A 19,700-nucleotide genomic window follows, 5' to 3' on the forward strand; every position below is an offset into this window, starting at 1 on the left:
AAAATAGTTGTTTATTTAAAGAACTAATAAAACAATTGAAAAGATTGTCTTTACCTCTTCCAAATTCATCCATGAGAATGAAAGATTACACTGAAATGTGGACTCTCAAAGTGTATAGAATTATTTATTGTAGTTATCTTCTTTTAACATACTACTAACTTGTTATTCAATAAATCAATTATTAAATACATTTTAATAAAGACCCAAAATAATGATTTGCATTACAAGTTGGGCATGGCCATGTGTCAATGGCCTATCATCTACTGCTCTCTAGTGGGGGACTTGGAAGCTACACAAAATAAAATAAAATAAAAAGCCAAGGAGCTGCTTGCTCATGTTGCTATGGCAACAAGTGTTTGGAGAAGGTTGGAGTTTGCGCTCTTCTGCTGATATCTGTAAACTACATACAAACAATGGTGAGCATGTTTATTTTTTATTTCCTGTTTAAGACCAAATACTAGAATTATCCTTGTATTAAAACTTTGTCCAGCCTCCTAAAAAGAAGGTATCGGGTAAAAGGTCTGCCAAGGCTAAGCCTGCTGCACTCATAGATGGCCTCACCAAGGAGGAGCTTTCCAAAGAGCAGGTCAGAATATTTCAAACATGACTGAAAAGTGACGCTTCTCATGTTGTGAAGACAAACAAGACAAGCCGGCCTCGCTGTAACCAACTTTCTCTGCGTGGTAGACCATTACAAATAGTCTGTAGTTGTACACCATTGCAAACAAAAGCTACAATGATTATCAGTTATTTGGCTCTCACTAGATATTCAAACTGTGGTACGTGGGCTCTATCTAGTGCGGGGGTCGGCAACCCGCGGCTCTAGAGCCGCATGCGGCTCTTTAGCGCCGCCCTAGTGGCTCTCTGGAGCTTTTTCAAAAATGTATGAAAAATGGAGGGGGGAAAAATATATTTTTTGTGTTAATATAGTTTCTGTAGGAGGACAAACATGACACAAACATCGCTAATTGTTATAAAGCGCACTGTTTATATTAAACATGCTTCACTGATTCGAGTATTTGGCGAGCGCCGTTTTGTCCTACTAATTTTGGCGGTCCTTGAACTCACGTAGTTTGTTTACATGTATAACTTTCTCCGACTTTCTAGGACGTGTTTTATGCCACTTCTTTTTCTGTCTCATTTTGTCCACCAAACTTAACGTTGTGCATGAATGCACAAAGGTGAGTTTTGTTGATGTTATCGACTTGTGTGGAGTGCTAATCAGACATATTTAGTCACTGCATGACTGCAAGCTAATCGATGCTAACATGCTAGTTAGGCTAGCTATATGTACATATTGCATCATTATGCCTCATTTGTAGGTATATTTGAGCTCATTTAGTTTCCTTTAAGTCCTCTTAATTCAATTTATATCTCATGACACACTATCTGTATGTAATATGACTTTTAATTTTTTGAGGCTCCAGACAGATTTGTTTTTGTACTTTTGGTCCAATATGGCTCTTTCAACATTTTGGGTTGCCGACCCCTGATCTAGTGGTACGCCAAATAATCACTTTAAGAACAGTGTTTAATTTCCCTTTATTTAAACACAATGTTACGGGTCAAACTGTGTGTAACGTTACAGTGGCCAAAAATATTAAAAATTCTTGTTAAATTAAATGTTGTTTTTATTGAATACTAAGGCCTACTATGCTACTGTATTTTAATGTTGGTCATTAATGGTGGTACTTGGAGAGCCAAGTGTTTTCTGAGGTGGTACTTGGTTAAAAAAAAGTTTTAGAACCACTGTGAGAGGGACAAGCGGTAGGAAATGGATGGATGGATGTTTTAAGGTACCCAATGTGGTGGCAATGAAGATTATGTGTGCTATGAAAACCGTATGAAATATTTCTGATTTTCAGATGATTGAGCACATTGTTGTCCTGCGAGAAGAGCTGGACAGAGAGCGGGAAGAGAGGAACTACTTCCAGCTAGAGCGAGATAAGATCCACTCCTTTTGGGATGTGACAAAGAAGCACCTGGAGGAGGTCACTGCCCAGCTCAGAAACATAGAAAAGAAGATAGAGGAGGATGAGGGGCGCCACCTGGTAGAAATCAAGGTAGGAAACTGCTCTCAGGTCCTCATCAAAAATAATGGTCTTATGAAGATAATCATGCCCAAAGTACAGTAGTGCCTCAAATACGAGCTTGATTGGTTCTGTGACAGAGCTCTTAACTCAAAACACTTGTATTTCATATCAACGTCTCCCATTGAAATACATTTAATTAGTGCTTTTCCCCCAATGACACCATGATTGTAACAAGCCTTTTAAAAAGAAAAACACACTTCTAGATTAAAAAAAAAAAAAAAAAAAAAAAAAAAAAAAAATATATATATATATATATATATATATATATTTATATATATATATATATATATATATATATATATGAAAAACAATACAGTAGATTGTACTAAAACTAAGTTTTATGAAGTAATGTAATAATAATGTACAGCATTTACTTTGTAGAGTGGACTTCTACGGTATCTCTGTCCAGCTGCTTCTCCATCAAACACAATCAGCAGCGTATCCATATTTTCATGGATAAATGTCTGCTGTTTTAATATTATTTCAACATTCTTGGCTGTCGTTGGACTCATTCTGCTTCAGTATGGTGCAGACAAGCAGTGATACGCTCCAACTACTTTACCAAGTTGGCGACATGCTGGGTCATCCATCCATCCATCCATCCATTTTCTAACGCTTGTCCCGCTCGGGGTCGCGGGGGTGCTGGAGCCTATCTCAGCTGCATTTGGGCGGAAGGAGGGGTACACCCTGGACAAGTCGCCACCTCATCGCAGGGCCAACACAGATAGACAGACAACATTCACACTCACATGTCATATTTATTCTATTTGATTTTATTTTGATTTTTATAAAAAAAATTCTCAGCACTATTCTTCCCATTCACTTTCTTTGTTCCCATGGTTGGAATACAGAGTTATGTCCATCTCTACCTACAAGCTAATGCTAGCGTGTTAAAGCAGATGTTTTGGATGGATATTACGGGGTTCATTGTGACATTTGCTACACCAACTAATGGAGGGATGTTTGTAACTCAAATTTTTGCTGACTACTAAAAACAATTAACTTAGACACAGCTCTTAACACACCACCGTAGAGTTCTCCATTGCCATCAACTACAGCCACACTAATGAACATGTTGTTATTCTGTGCAACTTTTTGTGTGGTCAGGTGTATAAGCAGAAGATGAAGCACCTGTTGTGTGAGCACCACAACAACATCTCCGAGCTGAAAGCAGACAGTCTAGCGTCCATTGAGGAGATGCAAAAAGAACAAGCCCGACTGGAGAGCGACCTTCACAGGAGGATGGCCGCCATCAGGTTGGACACACATGAGCTTGACATCGAATACCTCATCGGCAACCTGGAGCAGGTGGGGATGCATGTATGTATACACTGCCGGGCCGTAAAAATAATTTAAAAATGTTGGACCGCCTCTAACTTTGATTACACATTCAATATGGCATCCTTTTCACATCATTCTATCCACAGTTGTCTTGCATGGAGATTCGGACCGCTGCCCAACTGTCCTCCACTTAAAAAAACAACAACATAAGACCGTTTTAAACCCGATTTTAGTATCTTCAGCTATTTCCTTGCATGTTTTCTCATGTTTGATCCATCCATCCATCCATCTTCTTCCGCTTATCCGAGGTCGGGTCGCGGGGGCAGCAGCCTAAGCAGGGAAGCCCAAACTTCCCTCTCCCCAGCCACTTTGTCCAGTTAAAGTGGCTGGGGAGACATAGCCGGGAGACATAGTCTTCCCAACGTATCCTGGGTCTTCCCCGTGGCCTCCTACCGGTCGGACGTGCATCCTGACCAGGTGGCATCCTGACCAGATGGCCGGACCACCTCATCTGGCTCCTCTCGATGTGGAGGAGCAGCGGTTTTACTTTGAGATCCCCCCGGATGACAGAGCTTCTCACCCTATCTCTAAGGGAGAGCCCCGCCACCCGGCGGAGGAAACTCATTCCGGCCGCTTGTACCCCTGATCTTGTCCTTTGGGTCATAACCCAAAGCTCATGACCATAGGTGAGGATGGGAACGTAGATCGACCGGTAAATTGAGAGCTTTGCCTTACAGCTCAGCTCCTTCTTCACCACAACGGAGCGATACAGCGTCCGCGTTCGCCTGTCGATCTCACGATCCACTCTTCCCTCACTCGTGAACAAGACTCCAAGGTACTTGAACTCCTCCACTTGGGGCAAGATCTCCTCCCCAACCCGGAGATGGCACTCCACCCTTTTCCGGGAGAGAACCATGGACTCGGACTTGGAGGTGCTGATTCTCATCCCAGTCGCTTCACACTTCTCATGTTTGATGCATGCCAATATTTCTGTCCTTAGAATTTTTTTTACACGGCCACAGGATATGTCTTGACATTTTAACAAATGATAAGTGACTCAGTCACTGCATAGTTAGGGTTAAATGACATGTTGCCATCTGAAACATAATCAGCCAATGGAAGAATCTTACCGATATTTGTTAGTTGACTCCGGGTGGTCATTTTTTTTGGCCATGCAGTGTATTTTGAGGAAATAGTTATCAAGCCATGGGATGCTAATATTTAAGTCTGTCTAATCTCAACAGGGACACAATGAAGAAGTGATGGAAACAAAAAAGAGCTTTGAGAATAAACTAGCAGGTAAACCTCTAATGTCAAGTATTGCACAAATTCAGAACACACATCATCTCTCAGTTTACACAGGTCTAGAACCACACTCTTTATTGATTAACTAAAGCAACTCAACAAGTATTTGGTGACAGAATCAAGGAAAACCTCGAACGGTATCAAGGCTGTCTTGTTTGAAACAATTGGATTTAAATAGAGAGACCGAGTTAGAGAGAGAGAGTGAGAGAGTAGTCTTGTGGAGCTAGATCACCCTCCATCAAGTTTGGTTGAGATACAGAGACAGATGTGACGGACAGAAAGCAGGTATAAGGAGGAATACAAAAACAATACTGCTGTAGTGATAGCAATCAGTATTTAGTTATAGCATAACTATCAACAGTATTACTGCTAACAATTATAGCAGATGTAAGAGAATCCAGCACTGGAAGCAGGAGCACCTACAGTACCAAAAGGGTTATGACAGAACGCTATAAGGATAACTATCAATAAGAGTAATGCTATGGTGAAAACAATGCAGATGCAGGAAAATGTCTACCATCATTTTTAATTGTAGCCTAGAGTCCCCCTAAGAATGAGCTATGTCGCGTTCGCGCCAATTCACACAAATTGAACCAATCTCTGCAAATTATGTAACTTTGTCCAAAGCCTGCAACTTCCTCACACGTTTTGGCCAGTCAGTGTAATTTTCCCCAATCAAATATGTCCCTGAGCGGCCCTCAAAGGCGCACGTCTGCTGTAATCAAAACATTTTTTTTTTGCGCAAACAAAGCAAGGAACATCAACGTGTTACAACATCAACTCTTTGTTGCTAATATAGCCATTAATCAATCAATTAATCCATCAAAGTTTACCTATACAGCTCTTAATCACAAATGTCTCAAAGGGCTGCACAAGCCACAACAACATCCTTGGCTCAGATCCCACATCAGGGCAAGAAAAATTCAACCCAATGGGAACAACGAGAAACCTTGGAAGGCACCGCAGATATGGGGACCCCCACCTGGGTGACCGGTGCAATAGATGCCGAGTGGATACGGTTAATAATGTCTACTTCTGTTTCCTGTCTACAGTGCTAAGCCTTCTGGGTAATGTAATATACAAACATTTAACAATACACTGGCATCCTGACTTCTTAGTTTACATGTAGTTATGTATTCATTTAAACTTTTTATTTATCCAGGGTAAGGCATTTAAAAACATATTCTCATTTGCAATGCTGACCAAGCAAAGAGGCAGCACTCAGATGACAGAGATGTTGAAGTGTGATGATAATCTCTTATCGTTTCTCATTTACCAAAGAAAAGTACCGCTATAGATTGCGCTCAACAGTTCTTAAATGCTGTTAACGTGCGGGGGTAAATGTGTTGGAACATTAGTGAATGTTTAAGATGGACAAACGCTTTTTAAGAAAAAAAAAAAAAAAAAAGCATGAATGTCCGCTTTTTGTCCACTAGTTGCAAGGTGTTAATTTCTGTGATTAAAATTAATTACTCTTATTAGTCATTTTTATAACTATTACTTACCATTACTAGTTATGGTTAATTAAAACAGTCAATTAATTTGACAATGAAGTCTAAGTATGTAGTTTCACTGGTATCTAATGTCTACTTTTAAGTCTTTGTGGTATATAATGAGTAAAACATCAATACAGTATTTTTTTCCCTACATTTTTGTTGCACACCTTTGATTGATTGATTGATTGAAACTTTTATTAGTAGATTGCACAGTGAAGTACATATTCCGTACAATTGACCACTAAATGGTAACGCCCGAATAAGTTTTTCAACTTGTTTAAGTCGGGATCCATTCATGATACAGATATATACTATTTTCATAATACAGTCATCACACAAGATAATCATCAGAGTATATAAATTGAATTATTTACATTATTTACAATCTGGGGTGTGGTATATGGAGGGAGGGGGGGGGGTTAAGTTTGGTTGGTATCAACACTTCAGTCATCAACAATTGCATCATCAAAGAAATTGACATTGGAACAGTGTAGGCCTGACTTGGTAGGATATGTACAGCAAGTAGTGGACACAGAGAGAGAGAGATCAGAAATTATAAGAAAAAGTGACTACATTTGATTGTTTACATTTGATTATTTACAATCCAAAGAGGTATGATGAGGAAGGGAGGGTGTTAGTTTAGGGTTGAAGTTGCCTGGAGGTGTTCTTTTAGTGCGGTTTTGAAGGAGGATACAGATGCCCTTTCTTTTACACCTGTTGGGAGTGCATTCCACATTGATGTGGCATAGAAAGAGAATGAGTTAAGACCTTTGTTAGATTGGAATCTGGGTTTAACGTGGTTAGTGGAGCTCCCCCTGGTGTTGTGGTTATGGCGGTCATTTTCGTTAAGGAAGTAGTTTGACATGTACTTCGGTATCAGGGAGGTGTAGCGGATTTTATAGACTAGGCTCAGTGCAAGTTGTTTTACTCTGTCCTCCACCCTGAGCCAGGCCACTTTGGAGAAGTGGGTAGGAGTGAGGTGTGATCTGGGGTGGAGGTCTAGACCTGTGCTTTTTGAGGCTTAAGGTTACAAGAAACACTTAAAACTTTGATAACAACTTTCATAAAATCACAAGTTTGATCAAACATTATTGGAAAAAATGTAACTCAAAACATTGCAACTTTTGTCGCAACTTTATTGGGTTGGAATTGGGGGTTAAATCACCAAAATGAATCCTGAGCGGCCACCGCTGCTGCTCACTGCTCCCCTCACCTCCCAGGGGGTGGAACAAGGGGATGGGTCAAACGCAGAGAGTAATTTCACCACACCTATTGTGTGTGGCTATCAGTGGTACTTTAACTTTAACTTTAACAATCTCAAAAAAAGCCTGCGAAATCCTGGAGGGACTGATTGTATTACAACTGCTAAAATAATGATCTCTAAAGATAGTGTGTCATTGTGGGAGCAGACAGGTCTACTACAGAGTGCCTGTGAGTCCTGTGAATTGGTCTTGTTTACGCCCTTCCATCATTCTGTAAACCCTTTGGAGTAGAAACGGAGGCCCAGTACAAGGAACAGCTGGAGCTGTTGCAACAGGAACTGGACAACATGAGGAAAAAGGAAGTGAGCGAGCGAGAGCATCAGTGCAACAGTCACATCAGCGCTGTGAACAGAGACCACCACAGCATATTTGATGACGCACGTGTTCTTCTGAAGAAAAACGTGGAGCAAGATTTGGATCTCACTGAGTCACTGAAGGTGAGGTACTCGGAACATATCGAAGTGACATTTGTAACTTATTACGTTTAGATTGTGGGTTTATTACAGTTACCTGACACTGCCATTAGGTACACCTGCATGATCCAAGAGCTGGATCTAACTTCCTTTGCCGTGATAATATTGAAAAAGAGTAGGCCACTGTCTGTGATGTGGTTGCAGTGGTGAAGAAATGTACTGCATCACACTCAGTGGTTTCCACATAAGCAGGGATATCTTAATGCTCGGGCTTACCTGGGCTGAAGCCCAAGGGTCCCCACCCATATTTGACGGGGGAATGTTGAGGGCTCCCCCTTAGGTTAGGCCCTGCACCTGAGGTAACCATGATATTAGAAATACCTCATTATGATAACTCACTGCAGTTCTACACAACATCATATACACACTACACTATCAATCAAAAGTTTTAGAACACCTCATTTATAGTGATAAGTATGTCCAAAACTTTCACTGGTGCTTCAAATTACAACCACCGTTTCTGTAAACTCAGCGACTGTAAGGTCCACAAATATTTGGAAAATGACAGTTTTTTAAAATGTTTTCTGCCAGGACAGCACCAACACAATGATTTAGAAATCAATCAGTAATTAAATCAGCATGCAATTTAAATAATTTAAAAGCTATAACAAAATAATGTCATTTACCATTTAGGAATAAATCAAATCAAATGAAATCAACTTTATTTATAAAGCACATTTAAAATTTACCACTGGGGTAGCCAAAGTGCTGTACAATGGGCAGGTTAAAAGATAATACGAGTATCGAGCAAACACAACACAACACAAACAGAACACGATAAAAAATAAATGAAAATAAAATAGAATAAATAAAACATAAAAACAGGTTCACAGCAGGTGTATTATGGGGCACCATTGCAGGATGGATATCACTCAGTGTTAAAAGCCATGGAATAAAAGTATGTTTTTAAGAGAGATTTAAAAATAGGAAGAGAGGAGGCTTGTCTAACACTCAGCGGTAGGTCGTTCCAGAGCTTGGGAGCAGCAACGGCAAAAGCTCTGTCACCTCTAAACTTCAGCCTTGTGTCAGGGACCGTCAGTAGCAGCTGATCGGCTGATCTTAGGGATCGGGTGGGGCAGTAAGGCTGAAGGAGGTCGGAGAGATAGGTTGGCGCGAGGTTGTTTGGACATTTAAAAACAAATAAAAGGAGTTTAAATTTGATTCGATAACGCACAGGGAGCCAGTGAAGGGACGCTAAAAGCTACAGGTGAAAGAAAGCATTGTGTGCCCAAACACATTGACATATTGACATTGACACATTTAACACGTAGATGTAAATCATTTGCAGTAAATGAAGCCCATGGGCATCATTAAATTATGAGTATTAAACATAATTAATATATTGAGATTTGTTTCTGTTGAAAAAATGAAATGGATGTTATCCACATAATGTATATGTAGTTGTAATTAACCTTTTAACTGAAGCTGAAACTCTACACTTCAATTGTTTATGGATTTATTATGTCAGATCCGTTGTGGTTGTTTAACAATGCGTATGCTGTAAAGGTAAAATAATAAAAAAAAATGTCACTCTCCAAATACTTCTGGACCTTACTATAGCTCAGTTTACAAGTTACAACAACATTGATAGCAAAGAATGTAAACGTCAGTAGGATACCACAAATGTTTAGACATACATACATACTGCTATAAATGTAAAAAAAAAAAAGAAGTAAGAAATATTCTAGACCAGTGGTTCTCAACTTTGTTTCACCAAGTACCACCTCAGAAAACACTTGGCTCTTCAAGTACCACCATCATGACCAACATTAAAACACACTAGTGTAGTAGGCCAAAGTATTTACTACAAACAATGCAGAGGTTTTATTTAACAAGTATGTTTAATATTTTGGCCACTGTAACATTACACACGGTTTGAACAGTAACACTGTGTTTGAACATTTAATCAAGTGATTTTTTTGGCGTACCATTAGATGTAGCCCCCGTACCATAGTTTGAGAATCAATGTTCTCGACCTTGGACTATTGTAATTGATGTAATAGAGGACCCATGGACTAGGTGTACCTAATTTTGTGGTCATATTTTTTTTTTAACAGAATCAACTACAACGTCTCCTTGAAATATTAGTATTAAATAAAATAAGGCTTTAACTTGAGCGTATCGTTTGTTCACCAATAAACAATTGACCACCTTAATTAACCTTTTAATCCTCACGGTTTATCCCCTAGAAACAAATAGAAGACCTGAAGACAAAACAAAAGGAAAAGGAGAAGAACTTGGCCAGGGTTGTACCAGAACACAAGACCCTCACTAAGCTACTCTTTGAGGCCCAGGAGAAAAATTCTGAGGTTCAGAGAAAAATGAAGAACCCCATAAGGAAAGAGGTTGTGTTTATTTTGTATGGATATTTAATAATACATAGAAGCTTTATGTGTTGTTACCAGTGGCTTGATCTTAAGCCTTTCAACAGGACCCCATTGAAAAGATCAAAGAAAAAGCGCTGCATGATCAGAAACTGAAATTAGAGCAACTGCAGCAGAAATTCAGCACGGTAAAACTAAATAAAATTAGTGTTGCATTCAAGGCCAATCCAGTAAGTCAGTGACCTTGTAGGCCTGTGCTGAATATTTCTTCAGCTTCAGCAGGCGAGAGACGAGCTGCACAAGAGCCTGAGTCAGAATGTTCAGCGCTTTCAACAGGAAGATAACAAGAAGAACGTGAAGCTGGAGGAGAAAGTCAAAGACCTGACGGACAGCTTAGACGCGGCAGAAGTGAAGATCTCCTCCGTAATCTTGGTCTCCAACGTGGACCCAACTGCACTGAGCGAGGCCACAAAAAGAGTGGAGGTACTGAAATCAACACCTTTTAAGCGCCAGTAAAATTGTCAAAACATGTACTCTGTCGCACTTAAACAGAATATTTATATATTTTTTCCTCTGACAGGACATGATAGACTCCAGCAATAAGTCCATTAATGATCTACAGCGTAAAATCGATCAAATTTCCAAGGTTAGTGTTGCATTCAACCTAAATAAGTCATGATGTCATATTGAAATGACTTCTTTTTGGCAGGCTCGTCAGGATTTACTGCTCAACTTTGAGACAAAGCAATTGACTCTCGGTGTCCCTGTGGAGCAACTTTGTGTAACGTATTCTTGATTTTGCAATCAATTATTGGCTGTGTGACAAGCCTCAATTCACCAAAAGGCACAGTCTTGGCCTGCCGATTTGCCTCTTGCTGACTTAATAAGTTGAATGTAACTACTATAATTCTTTGTTTCTTATAAGTTATTTGCTTTAAGTGCAAGCGTATGCAGCGCTAATTAAAAGGAGGCGCTAATGAAGCAATGTTATTATTGGCAAAATACATAGACCTTTAATATTAATGATTTGGGATGCAGGAGAAAGTTGAAAGATTCTCTATGACCACATTGACAAGTGTATTGCAGCCACACAGCAAATGTTGTAATATCGATAAGGAGAAAACTACTCAACATCATTACCACTGATGAGTATATTGCAAACTACAGTACAGTAAATGTAACACACATGAGTGTCAAACCAACAGCTGAGTAGCAAATTAAACATGTGAAGCACAAACAAAAGAAGATAAAGCCACTGTACTCGCATCACTCATGACACTTTTAATGCAGCTACTGCCCTCTTGTGGAGCAGGTACAACTACGTCAGGAGGTTGCCTACAGCCGTAGCTGTAAATGCCATCGCTTTGTGGTGTGACTCAGTTAAATCAATTAGAAGAGGAAATCAAATTTAATTTAATTTAAAAAGAAATACAAAAAACATGTTTTTAAATAGGTACAACAAGGAGGAGATAAACAATCTCCAGGGTGTAATGCATTTATATAAACTACATTTGATGAAATGATGAATGGGTTTATTAATGTGAGTATTCATGGCTGTAATTACAGGTGAAACTCAAATAATTAGAATATTGTGCAAAAGTTCATGTCAGCAATTCAACTTGAAAATTACAACTAAAATGTAATGTAAACTCATTACATGCGAAGTGAGATATGTCAAGCCTTTAATTTGTTGTAGTTTTGATGATCACTGTTTTTATAAACTGTAAGCCATAATCTTTAAGATTATATCAAAATAAGACTTGAAATATCTTGAGTTGCATGAACCTATGTCATATATTAGTTTCACCTTGTAAATCTAATTTCTGAAATAAACTTTGCATGATATTCAAATGTTTTGAGTTTCACCTGCAGCCTCCCTATGATACACAGGTGAACCAAAACAAGTATCAGGTTATTTTATCTGATTGTTGGGGTAGGTAATTATAAGATTTGCTTCTTCCTGCTCCTTTTTGGACACACACAGTGTTTCTTTGTTTGATTTTTTTTTTTTATATTGCTATTGTTTTTTCAGATGACAGTATTTGTAGATGGTATTTTGTTTGGATTTTGTAGATTGGGAGTAATTTTGGTTTGTTGTGTTGGAAAGGAAACAAAATGAAAATAAATGCATGTTAGGTGAATTCTGAAAAACCAGAGTCTCCAACTTTCATCACTATTTCAGCTACTTTGACAAGTCAAATCTAGTTAAACTTTATTTTTATAGCGTATCACAGGTTTATTCAAATGGTGGCCCGCCAAAGCTTTTCATTTGGCCCGCCGAACATCACCCAAATAGGCTTGATGAAACCATTAAAACTAGGGTTGATCATGTATGCAGTATTCCTGCCACCCCGCAGGGGGGAACATCGAGGCATATATGTCACAGTGAAGCAGCAGTGGGGTGAGTAGAAGAACACTACTCGTTCAACCCTGGAAAAAAAAATCTAAATTCATACATCCATCCATTTTCTACCGTTTGTCCCTCTCTGGGTCGCGGAGGTGCTGCAGCCTATCCCAGCCACACTCGGGCGGAAGGCAGGGTACACCCTGGACAAGTCGCCATCTCATCGCAGGGCCAACAGAGAATAAATTGCAAAAATCTGACTTAACAACGACCGGACAGCGAAGTAGGAATGTTCTACACCGAGCAAGTGCTCGAGTCATTGTTTTCTGGTGGACCTTTTAAGCCACGGACACATTGATCTAGACAAGCAGCAACAATGCTGGAAATCCCAGCGTGTAAACTTAATCCCCGAACTTGGTAAAACATTTGTAAGTAGATATAATTTGTGCATAAAGATATTTACCGTAGTTTGTTTTGTATTGAAATTGATGACTTCGTGATGTATTTTGTATTCTGGGTTGTGTTGATTTTTGTCTAAGAGTAACTCTGCCGATCAACACTCGTTTATTATATGTAGTTCTAAATTTGACCAGTAGAGAGCGGCAACGCTGATAGTGATAAATCACATACAATGTTTGGTTTGTTAATGTTGTGTAATTTCTATATGTGTAAACATTTGTGGTTTGTTGTGTGAATATATTAACACTAAACCTTCCATTTAATTCATCTAAAATACACAAAGGACATTATATAAAATACAAAATGGACGTTATGCTTATGTTCATTTTATGTTGATCTTTTCAGTCTTACAAACCTAAATGAAGGAAGAAGTGTAAAAAAATAAAACTAAAGAAGGAAAATAACTCAAAAGAAGGAACATCAATCCTCAACAAAAACTGGAGCTTCTTTTTCTTCATATTGTTAACTAGCTGCACACGCTAGAAACGAGTGGTGGGCAGAATCATTAATTTATTAACAGTGCAGTGTGAAAGTTAATGTGTTTACTTTGCAATTAAGTAAATACAGTCTCAAGGAAATGTAACCTGCGGAGACACTTTCTGACAAATCATCTACATTTTGATGTCCGACCCCTGAGCCCTTGGGCTCTTGAAACTGCGGCCCTCTTCATTATAAAGTTGAATAGCCCTGGATTAGAGCAACACTGAAGGGGAAAATACATGTTTTAGTGTGTTTGGTGTACAAAGGATAGAGAATACCAAAGTGGCATCATTCAGTTTTGATGTACAGTATTTTCACTTCGTAAAAACATTGATGATTACCAGGTAGGCATAGAAATTCCAATATTGACTCATCAAGCTTAGAAGAAAAAAACATGAATTAGCTTCAAAAGCGAGGGTGTCCAAAGTGTGGCCCACGGGCCAATTGCGGCCCTGAAGCTAGAGTTTGTTTGGCCCGCAGCATATTGTCAAAAAAAAAAAAAAGGTCAAAATGTAAAAAATGTTTTGATACTAATAACTAACAATAATGCGCTTAGTCACTTGTAATTATATACCAAATATTGTTATACACAATCTTATATTTATTGTATTATTGACAAAAAATCAGCTAACATATTATTACTTCATCAGTGTAATGGGGCAGGACATTATAAGCTAGGGCTATTCAACTTTATAATGAAGAGGGCCACAGTTTCAAGAGCCCAAAGGCTCAGGGGTCGGACATCACAATGCCGATGTTTTGTCAGAAAGTGCCTCCACAGGTTACATTTCTTTGAGACTGTGTTTACTTAATTGCAAAGTAAACACATTGACTTTCACACTGCCTCGGTAATAAATGAATGATTCTGCCATTGCCACTCGTTGCCAGCTTGTACACAGTATGAAGAAAAAGAAGCTCCAGTTTTTGTTGAAGATTGATGTTCCTTCTTTTAAATTATTTTCCTTCCTTAGTTTTATTTATTTACACTTATTCCTTCATTTAGGTTTGTAAGACTGAAACTATAAACATAAAATAAAAGTATACTGTCCATTGTGTATTTTACATAGTGTCCATTATGAATACAGAAGACTTCACAAAGTCAGCAATATTAATACAAAACAAACTAAATATCTTTATGCACAAATTATGTCTACTTACAAATGTTTGACCGAGTTTGGGGATGAAGCTTACACGTTGGGATTTCAACCGTTGTTGCTGCGTGTCTGAATCAATGTGTTTGCTTAAAAGGTCCGGCAGAAAACAATGACTTGAGCACTTGCTCCGGGTAGAACAATACTACTTTGTTGTCCAGTCGTTAAAAGTCAAATTTTTGCTATTTATTTAGAGGTTTTTTTTCCACTGTGACACATGTCTCGCTATTGCCCCCTGTGGGGTGGCGGGAGTACTGCATACATGATCAACCCTAGTTTTAATGGTTTCATCAAGCCTCTTTGGGTGATGTTCGGCTGGCCAAATCAAAAGCTTTGGTGGGCCAGATGTGGCCTGCGGGCCGCCAGTTGACTAGACCTGTTCTCATCCTTCTTTGTAATGTTGAAATGCAGGATGTGTTGAATTTAATACAGTATTTATAATATGCCGCAGGCCAATTTAAAAAATGTACCGTGGGTGATTTGTGGCCAGACGATGATTGGCAGGAAGTTAAAAAAAATGAAGTAAATATAATATATCCCCCCGACACCCCTACTATTTCTGTAATCAAACTGCAATGTGTACATAGGAAAAAAACGTTCCATCTATTATATCAGGGGTCTCAAAACATTTATTCATGTGATTAAAATATGTAAATTGAGTTTAACTATTTCTAGCAGCTCAAGTGACCTTGACTTATTGTATGCCTTATGTTGTGTTACATTTGCACTGGGAAGTTGGAATTTTCAAGTTTCAACTGAAATGCTCCTCTATGGTCAGATTTCCTACCCGGAAAGTCGGAAGATAGATGCTTTTGTAATATCCGTTATCAGCACTTTGGACTATATTTGTTGGACTAAATCAGATGTACCGATGTAATATTGGAAATGTGTTTAAAAATGTATTTAATTCGAAGGTTGCAGAAGGAGTACATATTTTTTTCCATATGTTTTTTATATTCAGATAAGGCAAGTGCAAGAATAGCTTTCGTGGATGTTGCCATCTTGAATTCCCGAATTCGTAACTGTAAGGCTTATAACTCGGCTGCGATGTCATTCCCAGCTCCGACTTCCAACTTCCAAGTTTAATGGAATGCACCACTAAGTCATCCAGCCATCCATCCATCTTCTTCCGCTTATCCGAGGTCGGGTCGCGGGGGCAGCAGCCTAAGCAGGGAAGCCCAGACTTTCCTCTCCCCAGCCACTCCGTCCAGCTCTTCCCGGGTTTCCCGAGGCGTTCCCAGGCCAGCCGGGAGACATAGTCTTCCCAACGTGTTCTGGGTCTTCCCCGTGGCCTCCTACCGGTCGGACGTGCCCTAAACACCTCCCCAGGGAGGCATTCGTGTGGCATCCCGAACGGCAGATGCCCGAACCACCTCATCTGGCTCCTCTTGATGTGGAGGAGCAGCGGCTTTACTTTGAACTTCCCCCGGATGGCAGAGCTTCTCACCCTATCTCAATCAATCAATCAATCAATCAATGTTTATTTATATAGCCCTAAATCACAAGTGTCTCAAAGGGCTGCACAAGCCACAACGACATCCTCGGTACAAAGCCCACATATCTATCTCTAAGGGAGAGCCCCGCCACCCGGTGGAGGAAACTCATTTCGGCCGCTTGTACCCGTGATCTTGTCCTTTTGGTCATAACCCAAAGCTCATGACCATAGGTGAGGATGGGAACGTAGATCGACCGGTAAATTGAGAGCTTTGCCTTCCTTCTTCACCACAACGGATCGATACAGCGTCCGCATTACTGAAGACGCCGCACCGATCCACCTGTCGATATCACGATCCACTCTTCCCTCACTCATGAACAAGACTCCGAGGTATTTGAACTCCTCCACTTGGGGCAAGATCTCCTCCCCAACCCGGAGATGGCACTCCACCCTTTTCCGGGCGAGAACCATGGACTCGGACTTGGAGGTGCTGATTCACATCCCAGTCGCTACACACTCGGCTGCGAACCGATCCAGTGAGAGCTGAAGATCCTGGCCAGATGAAGCCATCAGGACCACATCATCTGCAAAAAGCAGAGACCTAATCCTGCAGCCACCAAACCGGATCCCCTCAACGCCTTGACTGCGCCTAGAAATTCTGTCCATTAAGGTTATGAACAGAATCGGTGACAAAGGGCAGCCTTGGCGGAGTCCAACCCTCACTGGAAATGTGTCCGACTTACTGCCGGCAATGCGGACCAAGCTCTGACACTGATCATACAGGGAACGGACCGCCCACTATCAGACAGTCCTATACCCCATACTCTTTGAGCACTCCCCACAGGACTTCCCGAGGGACACGGTCGAATGCCTTCTCCAAGTTCACAAAGCACATGTAGACTGGTTGGGCAAACTCCCATGCACCCTCAAGGACCCTGCCGAGAGTATAGAGCTGCTCCACAGTTCCACGACCAGGACGAAAACCACACTGTTCCTCCTGAATCCGGCGTAGCCTCCTCTCCAGTACACCTGAATAGACCTTACCGGGAAGGCAGAGGAATGTGATCCCACGATAGTTAGAACACACCCTCCGGTTCCCTTTTTAAAGAGAGGAACCACCAAGCCAATCCAGAGATACCGCCCCCGATGTCCACGCGATGCTGCAGAGTCTTGTCAACCAAGACAGCCCCGCAGCATCCAGAGCCTTAAGGAACTCCGGGCGGGTCTCATCTACCCCCGGGGCCTTGCCACCGAGGAGCTTTTTAACTACCTCAGCAACCTCATCCCCAGAAATAGGAGAGCAGACCACAGATTCCCCAGGCATTGCTTCCTCATAGGAAGACGTGTTGGTGGGATTGAGGAGGTCTTCGAAGTATTCCCTCCACCGATCCACAACATCCGCAGTCGAGGTCAGCAGAACACCATCCTCACCATACACGGTGTTGATAGTGCAGTGCTTCCCCTTCCTGAGGCGGCGGATGGTGGTCCAGAATCGCTTCGAAGCTGTCCGGAAGTCGTTTTCCATGGCTTCCCCGAACTCATCCCATGTCCGAGTTTTTGCCTCCGCGACCGCTGAAGCCACACACCGCTTGGCCTGTCGGTACTTGTCCGCTGCCTCAGGAGTCCTATGAGCCAAAAGAACCCGATAGGACTCCTTCTTCAGCTTGACGGCATCCCTCACCGCCGGTGTCCACCAACGGGTTCTAGGATTATCGCCACGACAGGCACAAACTACCTTGCAGCCACAGCTCCAATCAGCCGCCTCGACAATAGAGGTGCGGAACATGGTTAACTCGGACTCAATGTCCAGCACCTCCTTCGTGACATGTTCAAAGTTCTTCCGGAGGTGGGAATTGAAACTCTCTCTGACAGGAGACTCTGCCAGACGTTCCCAGCAAACCCTCACAATGCGTTTGGGCCTGCCAGGTCTGTCCGGCATCCTCCCCCACCATCACAGCCAACTCACCACCAGGTGGTGATCGGTAGAAAGCTCCGCCCTTCTCTTCACCCGAGTGTCTAAAACATGAAGCCGCAAATCCAATGACACAACGACAAAGTCGATCATGGAACTGCGGTCTAGGGTGTCCTGGTGCCAAGTGCACATACTGTACGGACAGCCTTATGCTTGAACATGGTGTTTGTTATGGACAATCTGTGACGGGCATAAAAGTCCAATAACAAAACACCACTCGGGTTCAGATCCGGGCGGCCATTCTTCCCAATCACGCCTCTCCAGGTTTCACTGTCGTTGCCAATATGAGCGTTGAAGTCCCCCAGTAGAACGAGGGAATCACCCGGGGGAGCACTCTCAAGTACTCCCTCGAGTGAATCCAAAAAGGGTGGGTACTCTGAGCTGCTGTTTGGCGCGTAAGCGCAAACAACAGTCAGGACCCTCCCCCCACCCGAAGGCGGAGGGCAAGTGCCCTGCCGTCGGCTTCCGCCCAGCTCACATTGCACCTGACCTCTATGGCCCCTGCTATGGGTGGTGAGCCCATTGGAGGGGGGACCCACGTTGCCTCTTCGGGCTGTGCCCGGCCGGGCCCCATGGGGACAGGCCCGGCCACCAGGCGCTCGCCATCGTGCCCCAACTCCAGGCCTGGCTCCAGAGGGGGGCCCCGGTGACCCGCGTCCGGGCGAGGGAAATCTGAGTCTCGGTTCTTGTATTTCCATAGAAGTCTTCTAAGTCATAATACATGTAAAATTGAATATAACAATTTTCTATTTTAACTATGTTGAGTTTCCCTGGAGATGATCAAAGACACTTTAGATGCTTACAGGAAGTTGCTTGTTATGTTTGTTGTGCTATAATTTTTGTGTCTGCACCGTTCCAGTTGTATTTAGTGTTCTTTCTCACAGGAAACTAGGAAGTTAAGCAAAGGGCCACTAAATATGAGCCCGCTGGCCGCGAGTTTGATACCACTGTATTATACCTAAAACGTGTCTGAATATAAGAAAGTGGACACATGTCTATATGAGGTTCATAGTAATTATATTTCCATTAAATATATGTATGGAATATACAGTAAAGTGCATGATTCTGAATACATCACGTTCATCAATTAGAATTACAATGAATTTCAGTTTGAATTTAAATTGCAATTTGACTCCCCGTTTTAAAACTCAATTGAAATTAATGGAAGTTAAGTGGAATTTAATACAGTCTCAATTAAATTTTATTTTTTAAATTCTTGCCATAGCTTCAAAATGAGGCTGATTGGCCTAATAGCCTAATTTCACCTCTGTAGATGTCATGAATAAAGTATTTCTTCACTAGCAGTTGGCTATTCATGTTTTAGTAAAACTGCATGTTTCCTAAGTCATTTAGACACTCCAAGGATATGGTACACATTAGATCACAGCAGTCACTTTATCACACAAGTCCTTTGAAGATCCTTCAATTAGTCATGTGTCATAAATACAGTGATGATCAGGTTGACATCACTGGGACCAAAAACCTTGGAATGAACCCAAGGATTCCAATCTCAACATCTCGTTGCTAGTGGAGCTCAGTGGAGGGTGGATCTAGTTGCACATTGAATATTCCTGCAGTCAAATGAGCTCGGTTGCATTGAGCGATTGCTGTTCCTTTTAGTATTA

General features: G+C 41.2%; 1 protein-coding gene across 1 annotated transcript; it reads left to right on the forward strand.

Annotated features, from left to right (window-relative positions):
• Nucleotides 1–360: 360 nt before the first annotated feature.
• gas8 (growth arrest-specific 8) lies at nt 361–11,836 on the forward strand. Its single transcript, XM_061964153.2, has 11 exons — nt 361–416; nt 491–586; nt 1,866–2,063; nt 3,201–3,401; nt 4,619–4,673; nt 7,669–7,874; nt 10,100–10,255; nt 10,342–10,422; nt 10,508–10,717; nt 10,815–10,880; nt 10,944–11,836. Exons 1-11 carry the CDS (start codon nt 414–416, stop codon nt 11,028–11,030), a joined length of 1,359 nt encoding a protein of 452 aa, XP_061820137.2. The 5' UTR covers nt 361–413; the 3' UTR covers nt 11,031–11,836.
• The last annotated feature ends 7,864 nt before the right edge of the window (nt 11,837–19,700 follow it).

This window comes from Nerophis lumbriciformis, linkage group LG06 (assembly GCF_033978685.3).
Source record: "Nerophis lumbriciformis linkage group LG06, RoL_Nlum_v2.1, whole genome shotgun sequence".
NCBI classification, from domain to species: Eukaryota; Metazoa; Chordata; class Actinopteri; order Syngnathiformes; family Syngnathidae; genus Nerophis; species Nerophis lumbriciformis.

Bases quoted from the DNA above. Each gene is read 5' to 3' on its own strand.
- gas8 (XM_061964153.2), top strand. The intron at 7,875-10,099 runs GTGAGGTACTCG...TTTATCCCCTAG, and splicing joins ATCTCACTGAGTCACTGAAG to AAACAAATAGAAGACCTGAA. The intron at 10,423-10,507 runs GTAAAACTAAAT...ATATTTCTTCAG, and splicing joins TGCAGCAGAAATTCAGCACG to CTTCAGCAGGCGAGAGACGA.